At 33.8% G+C, this 14975-nt stretch overlaps 4 protein-coding genes across 4 annotated transcripts; all 4 read left to right on the top strand.

The window, feature by feature from the left end:
• Positions 1–1665: 1665 nt before the first annotated feature.
• LOC105648824 (putative serine/threonine-protein kinase-like protein CCR3) lies at positions 1666–4144 on the top strand. Its single transcript, XM_089723477.1, has 2 exons — positions 1666–2338; positions 2439–4144. Exons 1-2 carry the CDS (start codon positions 2207–2209, stop codon positions 4023–4025), a joined length of 1719 nt encoding a protein of 572 aa, XP_089579603.1. The 5' UTR covers positions 1666–2206; the 3' UTR covers positions 4026–4144.
• A 1291-nt stretch (positions 4145–5435) lies between these two features.
• LOC149495914 (putative serine/threonine-protein kinase-like protein CCR3) lies at positions 5436–7487 on the top strand. The gene is made up of 2 exons (XM_089722384.1): positions 5436–5730; positions 5818–7487. Exons 1-2 carry the CDS (start codon positions 5644–5646, stop codon positions 7312–7314), a joined length of 1584 nt encoding a protein of 527 aa, XP_089578510.1. The 5' UTR covers positions 5436–5643; the 3' UTR covers positions 7315–7487.
• Positions 7488–7758: 271 nt separating this feature from the next.
• LOC105648835 (putative serine/threonine-protein kinase-like protein CCR3) lies at positions 7759–9625 on the top strand. The gene is made up of 2 exons (XM_089723479.1): positions 7759–7981; positions 8054–9625. The coding sequence occupies exons 1-2, from the start codon at positions 7901–7903 to the stop codon at positions 9536–9538; spliced, it is 1566 nt and encodes a 521-aa protein (XP_089579605.1). The 5' UTR covers positions 7759–7900; the 3' UTR covers positions 9539–9625.
• Positions 8054–11947, top strand: LOC105648846 (putative serine/threonine-protein kinase-like protein CCR3). The gene is made up of 3 exons (XM_089723478.1): positions 8054–8162; positions 10182–10289; positions 10403–11947. The coding sequence occupies exons 1-3, from the start codon at positions 8151–8153 to the stop codon at positions 11867–11869; spliced, it is 1587 nt and encodes a 528-aa protein (XP_089579604.1). The 5' UTR covers positions 8054–8150; the 3' UTR covers positions 11870–11947.
• Positions 11948–14975: the final 3028 nt, after the last annotated feature.

Genomic DNA, 14975 nt, shown 5'->3' with positions numbered 1-14975 from the left:
TGTTTTAAAAAAAAGTTATTGATAATTTTTTTTTTATACTTGCACAAGGTATTAGGACCTATGTATATTTAATAACTTACTAATCTTTGCTCTCGCCCTCGAGAGCAAAATGGTCGGTCTGGGAGGAATTTGCATTGCAAAAAATCGAATTCATAACTTAAGTCATTGTGATCAACATCGTAAAGTGCTTTTTATTGCTGAACTACTTCATTCGGATTAGTTATTATTAATTTATATTTTTGTTATTCGATGGTTTAGTCTAGTAGGTTTAGTTGTGAGTTATTCTAATAGACGTAAACTAACATTAAAAGAAACATTTTCTAATTATTTTTTTATTATTGTCAACTAGACGTGATCTAATTAGTATTCTCATATATATAAAGATTGGAGGTCACACGAGTTTATTAAGATTGCAATGTTATTTTGATCTATTGAACTTGTCAATCAATAAAAACAAATCATTACATATAATTATTTTACATGAAATCACAGTTTTACTGAATAAAAATCTCTTATTAATATTGTAGACACTAGTTGGATTGAACCACGAAGCTTCTAATGGTCAAATATGAAATGTGTTTACCAATCCACACTATATTTTGGTAAATGTGGGATTGGTAAACACATTTTCTATATAATTAACATCTCTAATAGTCGATAAATTATACATAACAAAAGTCCACACTCTCCTGGCTTAATCATTTTCAGTTTGCTAGTTTTTTGTATCATCATTCGTCCATAATTCACACAAAAGCAAAATAATCTGAAAAAAGCAAAATAATTTTAAAAAATCAAATTTTTTTTTTGAAAAAATAAACTAGCTAATTAATTAAAAAGATATAATCAAAATATAAATAAGAAAAAGGAATTTTCTTTGACCTATTAGCTTTGATCCCAAAAGCAGAGTCACCCCATTGAAGACATAGAAGCTTGCAGCAATTTTGAGTAACCCATTACTGATTAAAATATGCTATGAACAGTTATGTAATTTGTAGCAATTAATATTTCATACTAATTAATTATTCTCCAATATCTCACTCTTTTTCATATTTAGCTGTATGGGTTATTTCCATTTTTTTTAATTATTTTTTTGTTTTATGTGTGTATATGTATAACAATAAATAGATTAAGTAAAGAAAATTCATGATTTCAACTCTTCATGCTAAATAATAGATTAATTTTTTCCCTTTCAAAAAGAATAACATTCATGCTTTTTACATCAAAAAATCAAGGAAAAGAAAAGCTAATGGCTTTTTCATGAAAAGATATCATGCAAATATACCTTTCTGGACTTTAATTTGACAGATTTAAAAAATTTGCATTAGAATTACAAAAGCTTAGAAGTTTGTACTAGAATTACAAAAGTTGAAAAAGTAAAAGATTATGAGAGGATGATAATGAAGAAGAAGAAGAATTATTATTATGTTGTGATAAGGATTATTGTAGAATCATTGTTAATTTGTATATTTATTATATTATCTGATTGCTTGAAATAGTTCGCTGTCCGCAGTATTAATCGTCAATTATGTTAACTGTTCCGTTAAAAAAAAAAAAAAAAAACCTTTCACGATTATTCTTTTATTATTGATTTGCGATTACAGATAAACATTCTACTCGAATCACGGGTTTTTTTTTACTGTATAAAAACTCCTTTCAACCACTTAATTCTGATCAACGCAATATAATGTATAGTTTGTGCTACAGGAACAATATTTAAGTATAATCAGCAGTATAAGCGTTTGACAAAATGCCTGAAAGAAATAACGAAGACAAGAATTTGATTCAACCACCACGCCTATCCCATCAATAATTTCGTATCCGGAGAAGCTTCTATAGTCAAATATGACGCTTTTGTCCAATATCTGACACCAAATTCTGTCGATAATAAAATTAGTAGAATGGTTGAATATGCTTTTACCTTGACTATACTTTAAATTTTGGTCATTTTTTTTTATTTTTTACTCTTCTTCATGTCCCAATTGGTCCACACGGGGAGAGAGAGAGAGAGAGAGAGAGAGAGAGTCATAACGTACCCACTTAAGTTTGTTGCTTTTTATTTTTTTATATGCTAATTCAAATATGTAGGAAACATGTATTCATGTTTTCACATTTACATAAAGTTATAATATAATATAACCACTAGGTTTGCTGGTTTGTTTTTCTCTGTGTACTACTCTTTATAAGCACTGAGGAATGAGAACTGCTTATGGTATTGTTGTTCTCCTGCGAGATGATGAGACAGATAGTAAACAGAGTGAGTAGTCACAGGCCTGAATCCGAGTCCATACCTGTTGAAGATGAAATTGACGATGAAATTGGCCATAATTTCAATTGGAAGGTAAAGTAAATACGTATACATTTTATCAGTTTTACATATATGTGCGCGCGCGTGTTTCTGTCAGCATCTAATATATATGTACATTGGTATTTTCCAACAGGCTATTACTCTGGAGCAATATTTCCTCGTCGCGAACTTCATCTTCAAGTTTCCTTCTGTTGTTTTTGGTCAGCTATCTTCCTCGGAACACCCTGTGTATGGATTGCTTAATATAGTACTATCTTACATAGCCTTCATCATTTCAATCATTTTCCTTGTTCGCGAGCGTCGACAAGGACGAGTTGCATTGAGATGGAGGTGTTTACCAAGAACATCTGCTGATATTGAATTCATTTGTGGTATAGCTGAATGTATTATTACATCAATAGCATATTTTAGCTATTTGTCTAGACATGTTGATGATCCTATCAGGATAAATGTCTGGCCTACTGTTTTTGCCTTTGTTGGATTGTATTGTAATTTCTCAGCAACAGCCAATCTTTCCCATAGACGGCCAAGTGTCTTACCGCTGACAAGGCGGCCCATCCCACATACTCAGTCAATCCCACCACCATCACTGAGTAATGAGTCAATCCAACCACCACCACTGAGTAATGACTCAATCCCATCTCCACAGAATACCGAGTCAACCCCACTTTTAAGCCAGCCTATCCCACAGACAACCTTTACTCTGGCCAAGCTAAATGCTGCCACCAATAACTTCTCACCAGATAACGAGATTGGTGCAGGAAGCTTTGGTGTTGTTTATAGAGGCAAATTAGATGATGGTCGTGAAGTTGCAATTAAAAGAGGGAACACTGGGGCAAATAGTAGCTGGTTTCAAGAGGACGAGAATGGATATAGTAGCAGGTTTCAAGAGGACGAGAACGGATTTAAATCTAAATTAGCGGTTTTGTCAAGACTTTGCCATGAGAATTTGGTTGGGCTTGTTGGATATTGTGTAGACAGCGGCGAGAGACTTTTAGTTTATGAGTATATGAATAACAGCAGTTTGTCCTTCCATTTACATGAAAAGAATAGTAGTGAGTTCAATTTTTGGAAAATGAGGATAAAGATTGCATTAGATGCTGCTAGAGGAATCGAGTATCTTCACAAATGTGCAGACCCACCGATAATTCACGGAGATATCAGATCTTCTAATATTTTGCTCGATTTAAACTGGAAAGCAAGAGTTTCTGATTTTGGATTGTCATTGATGGATCGTGACTCTCAAAGCTATTATGGTTTTATTGGTTATGATTCAAATGTACTAACCACAGACACGGATGTCTATAGCTTTGGTGTGGTATTATTAGAACTATTGACCGGAAGAACAGCTAAATTTCAAGATGATTATGAATCAGAAAAGGTACGAGAACTTGTGTATTTTATAAACAATATTATTAAGTCCCGTGAGGTTATAGCTCGTAGGATTGCCCGGCCAGTGCTTGATGACACAGACGCACTTAATAATGAGGTTTTGAATGAGGTTTTGGATCAGGTTTTAGATCCTAGGGTTGCCCGGCCAGTGCTTGATGATAAAGACGCGGTGGAGTTGGTGTTCAAGACTGCACTTCGATGTGTGAATTCCAAAGGGATAGATACGCCAACTATGACTAACATTGTTGCTAATTTGGAGCAAGCTCTCTCATATTGTTATTCTATGCCAAGATTTGCAAAGATTATTGATAGAAGGCCACAAATATAAATTTCATTGGATGAAGAAACAAATTGTAGTTTTTCTTTTTTTTGAAGAAAAACATATTGTAGTTGATAAGGAGGATGTTTCAACTTAATGTATTTCTCTTCTTAAACAATGTTAAGGCATTCCCGTTGCAGTTTCCTATAAAATTTAGCTTTCAAAATCGACTTCACAGGGATTTGCAAGTAAAATGTTTGATAAAATGCTTCAAAGAAACAAACTATTTCAAGTTAATTTTTTGAAGTAATTTTATTAACTTACCAGTAAATCTTTTGATAAAATGCATGCCTGAACAAAACAATAAAGACATTAGTTGGATCACATAAATAATTTTCTATCCCTTGGAGCTTCAAAAAGCTTTAATGGTAGCTTTCTTTGTCATGTCCCACTTGTCAAAATGCGAAATAACAACTCATGGAATATTTTCTCTCGAAGAGTGGAGGGTCAGGGGAAAGCGAAAAATAAGACGAGATTAAAAAAATATCAAAGCATTGATTTTGTCTCAATATAAAATAATTGAAGGTTGGTGACAAAGTTAAAATAGTATTCACTTAATAATTTTAGAAAGCTATCAGCATGGAGAGTTTTGTTTTGTTGTAAAGCTTTGCTTTGTTTAAATTTGTAAAATTCATTTAAAATTTTGAGAAATTCATTTATTCAAAATAAGGCGTTAAAAAAACTCAAATTTCAATGTATGTAAATAAAAGTAAATTGGTGAAAACAACTGTAGTCGAAAGATTTCAAATTCGAAACTTCTCACTCTTCACATAAGTGAGAAGACCAACTAAACCACTCCTTAAATAATTCGAAACCTCTCACTCCTCGCATAACTTCTATTGCTACAACATATAACATCTACTATATCAACTAGTATGGCTGGATGGAGCTCTAAACTAACAATTATTGTTTAAATGGTAGTGCCTGCTTGAACAACAATTGTGAATTTGTGATTGCATGATTTTTTTTTTTTTTTTGTGCAGCATTAATATTATTTACTCTAACATAAATTTCTGGGATTAAGTTTCAGAATTTATTTTTGATTCAGTCCTAATATGAATTTTTAGGATACGATTAAAATGATCAGACTCGGGTATTTTTATAGAATATTGCAGCTAATTCTGTGAAAAATATGAAAAAGATAATCTTCATCGGAGCTATAAACTTGCATCCTTAGGATACAATTAAAATGATCAGACGGGGGTAAATGCAACTTTTCACATGCATACATAGTGCAATTTTAGCTTTCAAAATCTGCTCTTGAATGATTCACAAGCCTAGTGTTTGACAAAATGCACGAAAGAAACAACAACAGCAACAGGTTAAAAAAAAAAAAGATAAGCTGCTTGAATATTTCTAGGAGATAAAGATACAACAGAATAAAAAAATTTTAATGTGTGGAAGTATATAAGTATATTATATCGAATACTGTATATGCTAAGTCTAGCCAGCTTTCATGCAAATCCTTTTCACTGTAATTTATATTTGGAGCATATGACTGCTTGTTTCTTTCCTATTCTAGTCTTTGTTTCTATATTTCCCTCTATTAGTATTATTGAAAACAAAAACTAATAAACATTTTTTGGGTTTGGTCCGTACAGGAGATTAACAATCCTAGCAGAGAGTTATGTCTGAATCTCTCCACATAGATGTCAACCAAGAAGATAATGGCAGTGAGAAGGCAAACAACATGGCGAATCGCTTTGACAATAAGGTTTAATCCAACAAAACACAACAACAACAACAATGTTTTGGACAGAATTATTGAATAGTAACTAATTGTTATTCTGCTTCCAAACAGGTTGCGATTACGGAGCGCATAGTCCTCATTGCAAACTTCATCTTGGAGCTTCCATCAGCTGTTTTGGACCAGTTATCTTCTGCGCGTAAGCCCCAATATGCATTACTTAGCATGTTAATTTCTTTCACAGTCTTGATCATTTCAATCATTGATCTTGCTTACAAGGGTAGAAAAGAAAGAGTTAAATTGATGAAGAGAGGGTTAATACCTTGGTTTTATTGCCCATATCCTAATTCAAAGCCTTTTGGAACATTTCCTGATATTACAGGATTAGTTTGTTCTATCTTTCAATGCGTTTTTGCAACAATAACATATGCCTTGTTGTGTAGGCATTCTGATAATCCAATCAAAGTGTCCATTTGGCCTATAATCTTTGCCTTTTGTCTATTATATTCTAGACTTTCTGGAAATTTTTATGCACAAAAGAATCTGAATGCAACCCCAATTGTAAGGAGATTGAATACAGCAGAGGAATTTTCTCTACTTGAGCTTGTTACTGCCACCAATAATTTCTCATTGCAGAACAAGATTGGAGAAGCGTGTATTGATGATATTTATAAAGGAAAACTATCAGATGGTCGTGAAGTGGTGATCAAGAGAGAAGACTTTCAGAGGAACAAATTTGAAGAGGAACTAAATGCTTTTGAATCTGAATTGACATTCTTGTCAAGGCTTCATCACAAACATTTGCTCAGGCTTGTCGGATATTGTGAAGAAGAGAATGAAATGCTTTTAGTTTATGACTACTTTAAAAATGGATCTGTATCTAGCAATTTGCATGGCAAAAACAATATTGAGAAGAATAGTCTTGTATTCAAGTTTTGGAAAATGAGGATCAAGATTGCATTAGAAGCTGCTAGAGGGATTGAATATCTGCACAATTATGCGGTACCACCAATAATTCATGGAAACATCAAGTCTTGTAACATTTTACTTGACGACAATTGGACAGTAAGAGTTTCTAATTTTCGGTTTTCATTAATGGGTCCTGAAAGTAACTGCGGTAGCAGGCCAAAGAAGGCACCAGGGAAGGTTGGATGCACAGATCCTGAGTACTACAGTGGAAATGTATTAACTGCAAAAAGTGACATATATTCTCTTGGTGTGGTGTTACTAGAACTTTTGACAGGCAAGAAAGCTATATTTAAGGACGATGATAATGGAGATATATCAAAAGGTCTAGTGGATTTTGTAGTGCCTAAAATTTTGGCCAATGAATTGGTCAAGGTTTTGGATCATAGGATGGATCCGCCAGAACCTGCTAATGAACTAGAGGCAGTAGAAATGATGGCGTATACTGCACTTCATTGTGTACATTCAGAAGGGAATAACAGGCCAAACATAACAAGTGTCGTAGCTAATCTGGAGCAAGCTTTGTCTCTAAGCCATGGTAGTATGGAGGATTATCAACACTGGGAAAGTGAAGGACAGCAGAATGGTAGATCAGAAGAGACAGAGCCAGAGCTACCAAACAATGAAACAGAAGAACATCAATGACTTAATTTGAAGTTTTAAAAAGACAAAAAGCTAATGGATGGGAAGAGGTTTTTGTAATTGAATGCACAAAATTTTCCAATTTCATTGGCAAGTTTTACTTCTTGTACTTTTCTTTTGTAGGATTCAGTTTCAAAATGGAATTATCTAGAACAAATATAGTTCAGTTTTTAATATATTTCCACTGGATATGCATTTTGATGGAGCTATCAACTTGCGTATTTAGGATACAGTTAAAACAGCTGAGACTCAGATGAATCCAATTAGTCACATCCATAATTAATGCAATTTTAGCTTTCAAAATTGACCTTAGAAGAACTTACCAATTGAGTGTTTGATAAAATGCCTGAAATAAATAAATAATGACACGTATCAACAGCAATGGTAAGACCGGTGTATGCTAAGTCTATGCCGTGTGGAGCCAGAAGCTAAACGCAAATTCTTTTCCACTGGAATTTATATTTAGAGAACATGACCACAGACCACCTGTTGCTTTCCTATTCTACTTTTTGTTTCCATCTCCTTCTATTATTGAAGTTTCAAAAAACAAATATTAATCAACATTTATTGCGTTTGTGATTCAGGGAATATGTCTGAATCTCTACATATACATGTCAAAGAAGATGATAATAGGAGTGCAGATGGTGGGGTCAATCGCTTTGATAATAAGGTTTAACCCTAAAATCAATATTTTGGTAGAATTATTTTACAGTAACTAACTATTGTTCCTGTTTCCAAACAGGTTACTACTCTGGAATGGATAGTTCTCGTTGGAAACTTCATCTTAGAGCTACCATCAGCTGTTTTTGACCAGTTATCTTCTGTGCATAAGCCCCAATATGCATTACTTAGTATGTTAATTTCTTTCACAGTCTTGATCATTTCAATCATGGATCTTGCTTACAAGGGTAGAAAAGAAAGAGTTGCTCTGATGAAGAGAGGGTTAATACCTTGGTTTTATTACCCATATCCTAATTCAAAGCCTTTTGGAACATTTCCTGATATTACAGGATTAGTTTGTTCTATCTTTCAATACATTTTTGCAACAATAACATATGCCTTGTTGTCTAGGCATTCTGATAATCCTATCAAAGTGTCTATTTGGCCTATAATTTTTGCCTTTTGTCTATTATATTCTAGACTTTCTGGAAATTATTTTGCACAAAGGAAACTGAATCCATCCCCACTTGTAAAGAGGTTGAATAGAACAGAGGAATTTAATTTACTTGAGCTTCTTATTGCCACCAATGATTTCTCATTACATAACAAGGTTGGAGAAGGGTCTACTGGTAATGTTTATAAAGGAAAATTATCAGATGGTCGTGAAGTGGCAATCAAGAGAGAACGCATAAATCAACAGAGGAACAATTTTGGAGAGGAGCCAACCACTTTTGAATCTGAGTTGACATTCTTGTCGAGGCTTCATCACAAACATTTCGCTAGGCTTGTTGGATACTGTGAAGAGAAGAAAGAAATGTTTTTAGTTTTTGAGTACCTGAAAAATGGATCTATATATAACCATTTGCATAACAAAAACAACATTGAGAAGAATAGTATTGTGTTCCGGTCATGGAAAATGAGCATCAAGATTGCATTAGAAGCTGCTATAGGGATTGAATATCTGCACAATTATGCAGTCCCACCGATAATTCATGGAAACATCAAGTCTTCTAACATTTACCTTGACGAGAACTGCACGGTAAGAGTTTCTGATTTTGGATTTTCAGTGTGTCCTGAAACTGGATGCTTTAACAGACTAAAGCACGCAGCAGGAATGGTGGGATATACTGATCCTGAGTCCTACAGTAGTCAAAATGTATTAACTGCAGAAAGTGATGTATATTCTCTTGGCGTGGTGTTACTAGAACTTTTGACAGGCAAGAAACCTATATTTAAGGATGATGACAATGGAGATATATCAAGAAGTCTAGTAGATTTTGTAGTGCCTAAAATTTTGGCTAATGAAATACTCAAAATTTTGGATCAAAGGATGTGTCCACCAGAATCTGCCAATGAAGTAGAGGCAGTGGAAAAGATGGCATATACTGCACTTCATTGTGTAAATTCAGAAGGAAACAGCAGGCCAAATATAACAAGCGTTGTAACTAATCTGGAGCAAGCTTTGTCCCTAAGCCAGAGTAGTACGGAGGATTATGGAAGCTGGGAAGGTGAAGGACAGCAGAGTGGTAGATCCGAAGAGATAAAGCCAAAGCTACCAGACAATTAAATTAGAAGTTTCAGGAAGTCAATAGAGCTTGTGGATGGGAAGAGGTTTTTATAACTGAATGTGCAAAATTTCTAATTTCATTGGGAAGTTTCTACTTCTTTTACATTACTTTTGTAGTGACAATCCTTATCTTCTTCTCTAGCGAAATATTTAAAATTTATCATAAACTTGATGTTACATCAGAAGCTTAAGCCTCAAGAGGAAAAAGGAAAAAGACTTATAACCCAACTCCTAAATTGAAATTCAAATCCTTAGCAAAGTAGCACTACAAGATTACCATTGCATCAAGACAACATGTGGAGATCTTAATGTCAGTGCTTCCTCATTTTCATTTTCATTTTCATCTTAACTGAGATAACATTTTCAGTGATGAGCTCCTGAACGTTTCTAGTGATATGCATTTTGATGGAGCTATCAAATTTCGTCTTTAGGATACAATTAAAAAGCTTAGACTGGGATGAATCCAATTAGTCACATCCAAGTTGAGTGTTCGATAAAATGTTTGAAAGAAATAAATAACAACACAAGTCAACAAGACTGGTGCATGTTAAGTCTATGCCGTGCGGAGTCAGTCGTTAACAAAAATCCTTTTCTATTGTAATTCGTATTTTGAGCATGTAACAAAAAGCTTTTGGTTTTGCAGTTCTTCTGCGAGATGAATAATAGAGTGAGTAACCGTAGGGCTGAATCCGTGTCCATAGATGTTGAAGATGATGTTGGCGATAAGAAATATCGTACTTTCAATCGAAAGGTAAATATTAGGAAGACAAGATTTAATTTACATATGCATGTTATGAATGAATATGTTCATTAATTTGTTCTTTCAGCAACTAAATATATATGGATATTCCTATTTTCAAATAGGTTACTGTTCTGGAAAGGTTTATCCTCGTTGCCAACTTCTTCTTGGAGGTTCCTTCTGCTGTTTTTGATCAGCTATCTTCTGTGCGTAAGCCTCATTATGCATTGATGAGTATGTTATTTTCTTTCATAGTCTTAATCTTTTCGACCATTGACCTTGTCTACAAGGCTCGAAAAGAAAGAGTTACCTTCATCTGGAGGGGTTTGATGATTCCATGGTTTTATTATCCAAATCACAAGCGTTTTGGAACATTTACTGATATTAATGGATTAGTTTGTGGGATATTCCAATGTTTTTTTACATCAATAGCATACGGCTTTTGTTCTAGGCATCTTGATAATCCTATCAACGTAAATGCATGGCCTATGATCTTTGCCTTGGGTGTATTATACTGTAGATTTTCAGTGAGTCCTCCAGAAGGGCAGCCAGTCCCACAGAATGGGGAGTCAACCCCACTAATTATAAGGGGACCGAACAAAGAAGGGGAATTTACTTTGGCTGAGCTTACTGCTGCCACCAAAAATTTCTCAGCCGAGAATGAAATTAGTGCAGGGAGCTCTATTGTTGTTTACAGAGGCAAATTAGGTGATGGTGGTGAAGTTGCAGTTAAAAAGAGGCAAAAGAAATTTCAAGAGAAGGAGAAAGCATTAGTAGCATTCTTGTCAAGGCTTCAACACATACATTTGGTTAGGCTTCACCACAAACATTTAGTTAGGCTTATTGGGTACTGTGATGATAGAGATTATAGCCTTTTAGTTAATGAGTACATGGAAAATGGAACTTTATTTGACATTTTACATGGCACAGAGAACAATAATGTCATCAAATTTTTGAAAATGAGGATAAAGATTGCATTAGATGCTGCTAGAGGAATTGAGCATCTTCACAATCATGCTGTTCCACAAATAGTTCATGGAGGAATAAACTCTTCCAATATTTGGCTCGACGCAAATTGGACAGCAAAGGTCTCTGATTTTGAATTCTCATTATTAGACCCTGAATCCCCAACCTTTATTACCCCACTCAAGGATTTACAGGTAAAATTTTCTTTTGATCATGAGTTCTATCAACGAAATTTAAGCACAGAGGATGATGTCTATAGCTTCGGTGAGGTATTATTAGAAATTTTAACGGGAAAAAGAACTCTCTTCAAGGATTATGATCATTTAACGCCATCAGATCTTGTGGATAAGGTTTTAGATCCTAGGCTTGGTCCGCTCGAGGATAACAGAGCAGCAGCAGAGTTGGTGGCCCATAGGCTTGGTCCAATGGAGGATAATAGACCAGCAGCAGAGTTGGTGGCCCATACTGCAATCCGCTGTGTGAATTTGGAACCGAAAGATAGGCCGAGTATAATTGACATTGTTGCTAATTTGGAGCAAGCTTTGTCTTTCTATGATAAGGACATTGTTGAGGATATGGATTTGTTGAAGGATGTGGATTTGCTGGAGATTTCTCAGATTTCTTAATATGATTAATATATGATTTTATGTATGTTGTACTTGATCTTTGCACCAATCCAACATCCTTTGCTCTTCTTTTACTTATGGGACTTTGTTCACTCCATTAGCCAACATAAATACCTCATGTTGTGCTTGAATTTTAATATCAAGAAGTAAAAAAAATACAATATCTTTACAAAGCTCTTTGTTGTTCTGGTTAATTTGGGGATCTGCTATCCATAGGTGTTGTTGGGTGGAGGCAATATCTTCTTACTATCAAACGATTTGCAAGTATAGTGTTTGATAAAACGACTGAAAGAAAGAAAGAAATAAATAAATGCTAAAGATACAACAAGTCAACCGCAATAGTTTTAAGAAAAAGGAGAAGCCGGTAACGCTCCAAAATTTTCGAATTTTAAAATAATATTATTTTATCGGGTCATGAACGGTGCTATAGAAAGGGGGATAATATTTTATTTAGATTTGAGGAAGATATTGAATATGATTAACGATGAATGGGTAGTGATTTACCAGTCTATGAATAGTACCACCGGTCTGTGAATAGTACTACCGGTCCGGGAGTCGGTATTATTTTGATCCGGAAAAATTGGTATATATGTTTTACATTTTCTTTAATATTTTTGGAGTATGTATGCATGATTTTTATGAGTAGAAAGTAAGTAATGAATATTTTTGGAGAATTTAGATAATTAGTGAATAGTGAATTATGGTGCTTTATTAATTAAGGAAATTTGAGGAATTATTTTTATGGAGTAATTTGAGAAATTTATGGAGATAAATAATATTGTGAAGGAATTGAATTGGAGAATATTTTTAGCCATTAGATGAGCTTAATCTTAGCCATCCAATTATGGGGAAAAGACCAAAATACCCTTTGATCACTTTATAAGGTCAGCTCCAATTATTGAGCAACCACTTTTTCTCTTCTTCTTCTTCTCTTCAACGCCAACTTCCTCTTCTTCTTCTCTTCTTTGTTTTTCTTCACTTCTTACTTGTTAAATCCACCAAATTGAACCCACCCAACTTGATTTAAATAATTAATCTTAGAGAATTAAGCTTGATAAGTGATTTGTGGTGATTATTTTCAAGAAAGTTGGAGATTCTCTACTTAAGCCAAAGGTTGGGGAAACCTCTACCATGGAGTAAAGGCAAAGTTAGAGCTTAGAAAGCTTTAATTTAAGCTTGCTAAAGCTTATTTTTAAGGTTAGTGTTCATAAACACACTTACCTTACTTAAATTTTTTATTTTGTGCATTTATGCTATCATACATGTATTTTGGGATTTTGTATGAAATGATTGATTTGTTGAACTTTGGTTGCAATAACATGCTCTTGGGTGATGTTTGATGAGTATTTAGTATGTGGTAGAAATCTCTACCTTGTATCTTTGTTGTTCATGTTCTTTTCATGGTTAAAGTAAGCTGAATTTGGGAAATAGTGTTATTGGGTGAGATTAAGGACTAATTTTCGACCATTTCTATTTTCCATTTGTGTCTGAGTCCCTCATGAAAGTTGTAGCTCTACTTCTTAGCTTTCCAACCAATCCTCTTGGGTCCAATTTGGAGATATATAGCTCAAATTATGATAGAAACACCCAAACTGACTCTGTTATGTCGGGCCATATGCATCATTGAATTGAGTGCCCATTTTGACCACTATAATGACAAGATTTGGTTCTGAGTTCTTCATGAAAGTTGTTGCCCTGTGTCTTGAGACTTCTATGGTTTTGGATTGGTTTAATTTGAGTGTTTGGTTAAGTAGGAATTCAATAAACATTGGACTTAGTTCTGCTGAATCGGGTCTGGACTGTTGGTCTGTGTTCCTAGCTTCTGTTTACCATCTTACACATTGATCTGGGCTGTAGTCCCTTGATAACATTTGTAGAATTTTATCTTATCTTTCTAATGAATCTGATTTCGTTCAATTTGGAGACCTGTAACTCAAGTTATGTCTTAAAAACACAGCAAAGGTCAAGGATATTTTAATGCTGGAAATTTCCTATGCCTCGACTCATAGGTTTATTTGGATAAATGTATGTATGAATCATGTGTGATGAGGTTCTCTTGATTATTTGTTTGTTTGAGGATTGATTTCACAAAAATAAGATATAAGGTTGAAAAGTGGTATTGTGGATATGTTTAAATGGATATAAAGGGGAAACATTGTTGGAAATTTTGGGATAAAGTGTGGAATTAGTTTAGATAATGCATGATGAGGATAGAAATGGATACCTTGGTGCATAAGAGTTATGTTAGTATGCTTGGTTGGAGAAGGAAATTCCTCCCCTTGGTTTTCATTAAGAGGCCAAACCACTCTAGGGTGGTAAGGCTTACTTAATTTTTTTTTTTTTTTTTGTATGGTATAAGTATGACATAAGTATGATTATTTTGCTAACTTTCATATGTTTAGAGTTTTAAAAAAAAAAATGGGTATTTAAGGTGTATGTGCTTTGAATTTTGAATAAAGAAAGTATGATTTTATATGATAAGAAGTTTCTTATGATAAATTTCATTATGATGTTAAGAAAGTTTTAAAAGAAAAGGAATTTATGAGAAATTTTCCTATATTAAGTATATATATCTATATATATATTTTCAATATTTCCTTTGAAGAATGTGGTAATTTTTGTAAGTTGTAAGTTGAGAAATTTTGAACTGATGGGTATTAAGAAATGAAGAGTTTTTGATTAAGAATTAGTGCTTTTGTGAAAGAATGATTTGGATTTGGGCTACACTATGCATGATTGAAACGTGGTATGATGAGATTGATTTTGTTACGTGAAGCTATGATCATATGCTAGGGTTATCAGCCCTTATAAATAGGCGGACGCGCTTATTTGTGTGATGGGGGTGGTGCTTTCATAGGCCACGATCAAATCTGCTTATGTTCATTCTGTATTAGTACGAGCCTTAACTAAAGAATGAACATATTTGTATTTATAATCGTCTTATTGCTTTCAAAGTATTTGAATTAAACGAATGAGATCATATTATTTGAGTAAACCTTACTTTGGAAATTAATGATTATGTTATCAAATGAATTTTCAAAGCATGATATTCAGGTGCATGTGTATTGGTATAATAAATGTGCAAGTAATGATTTAATAAATGTAA

Source organism: Jatropha curcas, chromosome 6 (assembly GCF_041381405.1).
Source record: "Jatropha curcas cultivar XTBG-Jc1 chromosome 6, XTBG_Jcur_1.0, whole genome shotgun sequence".
NCBI lineage: Eukaryota > Viridiplantae > Streptophyta > Magnoliopsida > Malpighiales > Euphorbiaceae > Jatropha > Jatropha curcas.
Note: the sequence above shows the minus strand (reverse complement) of the source record. Positions and strands in the feature narration are given on the sequence as shown.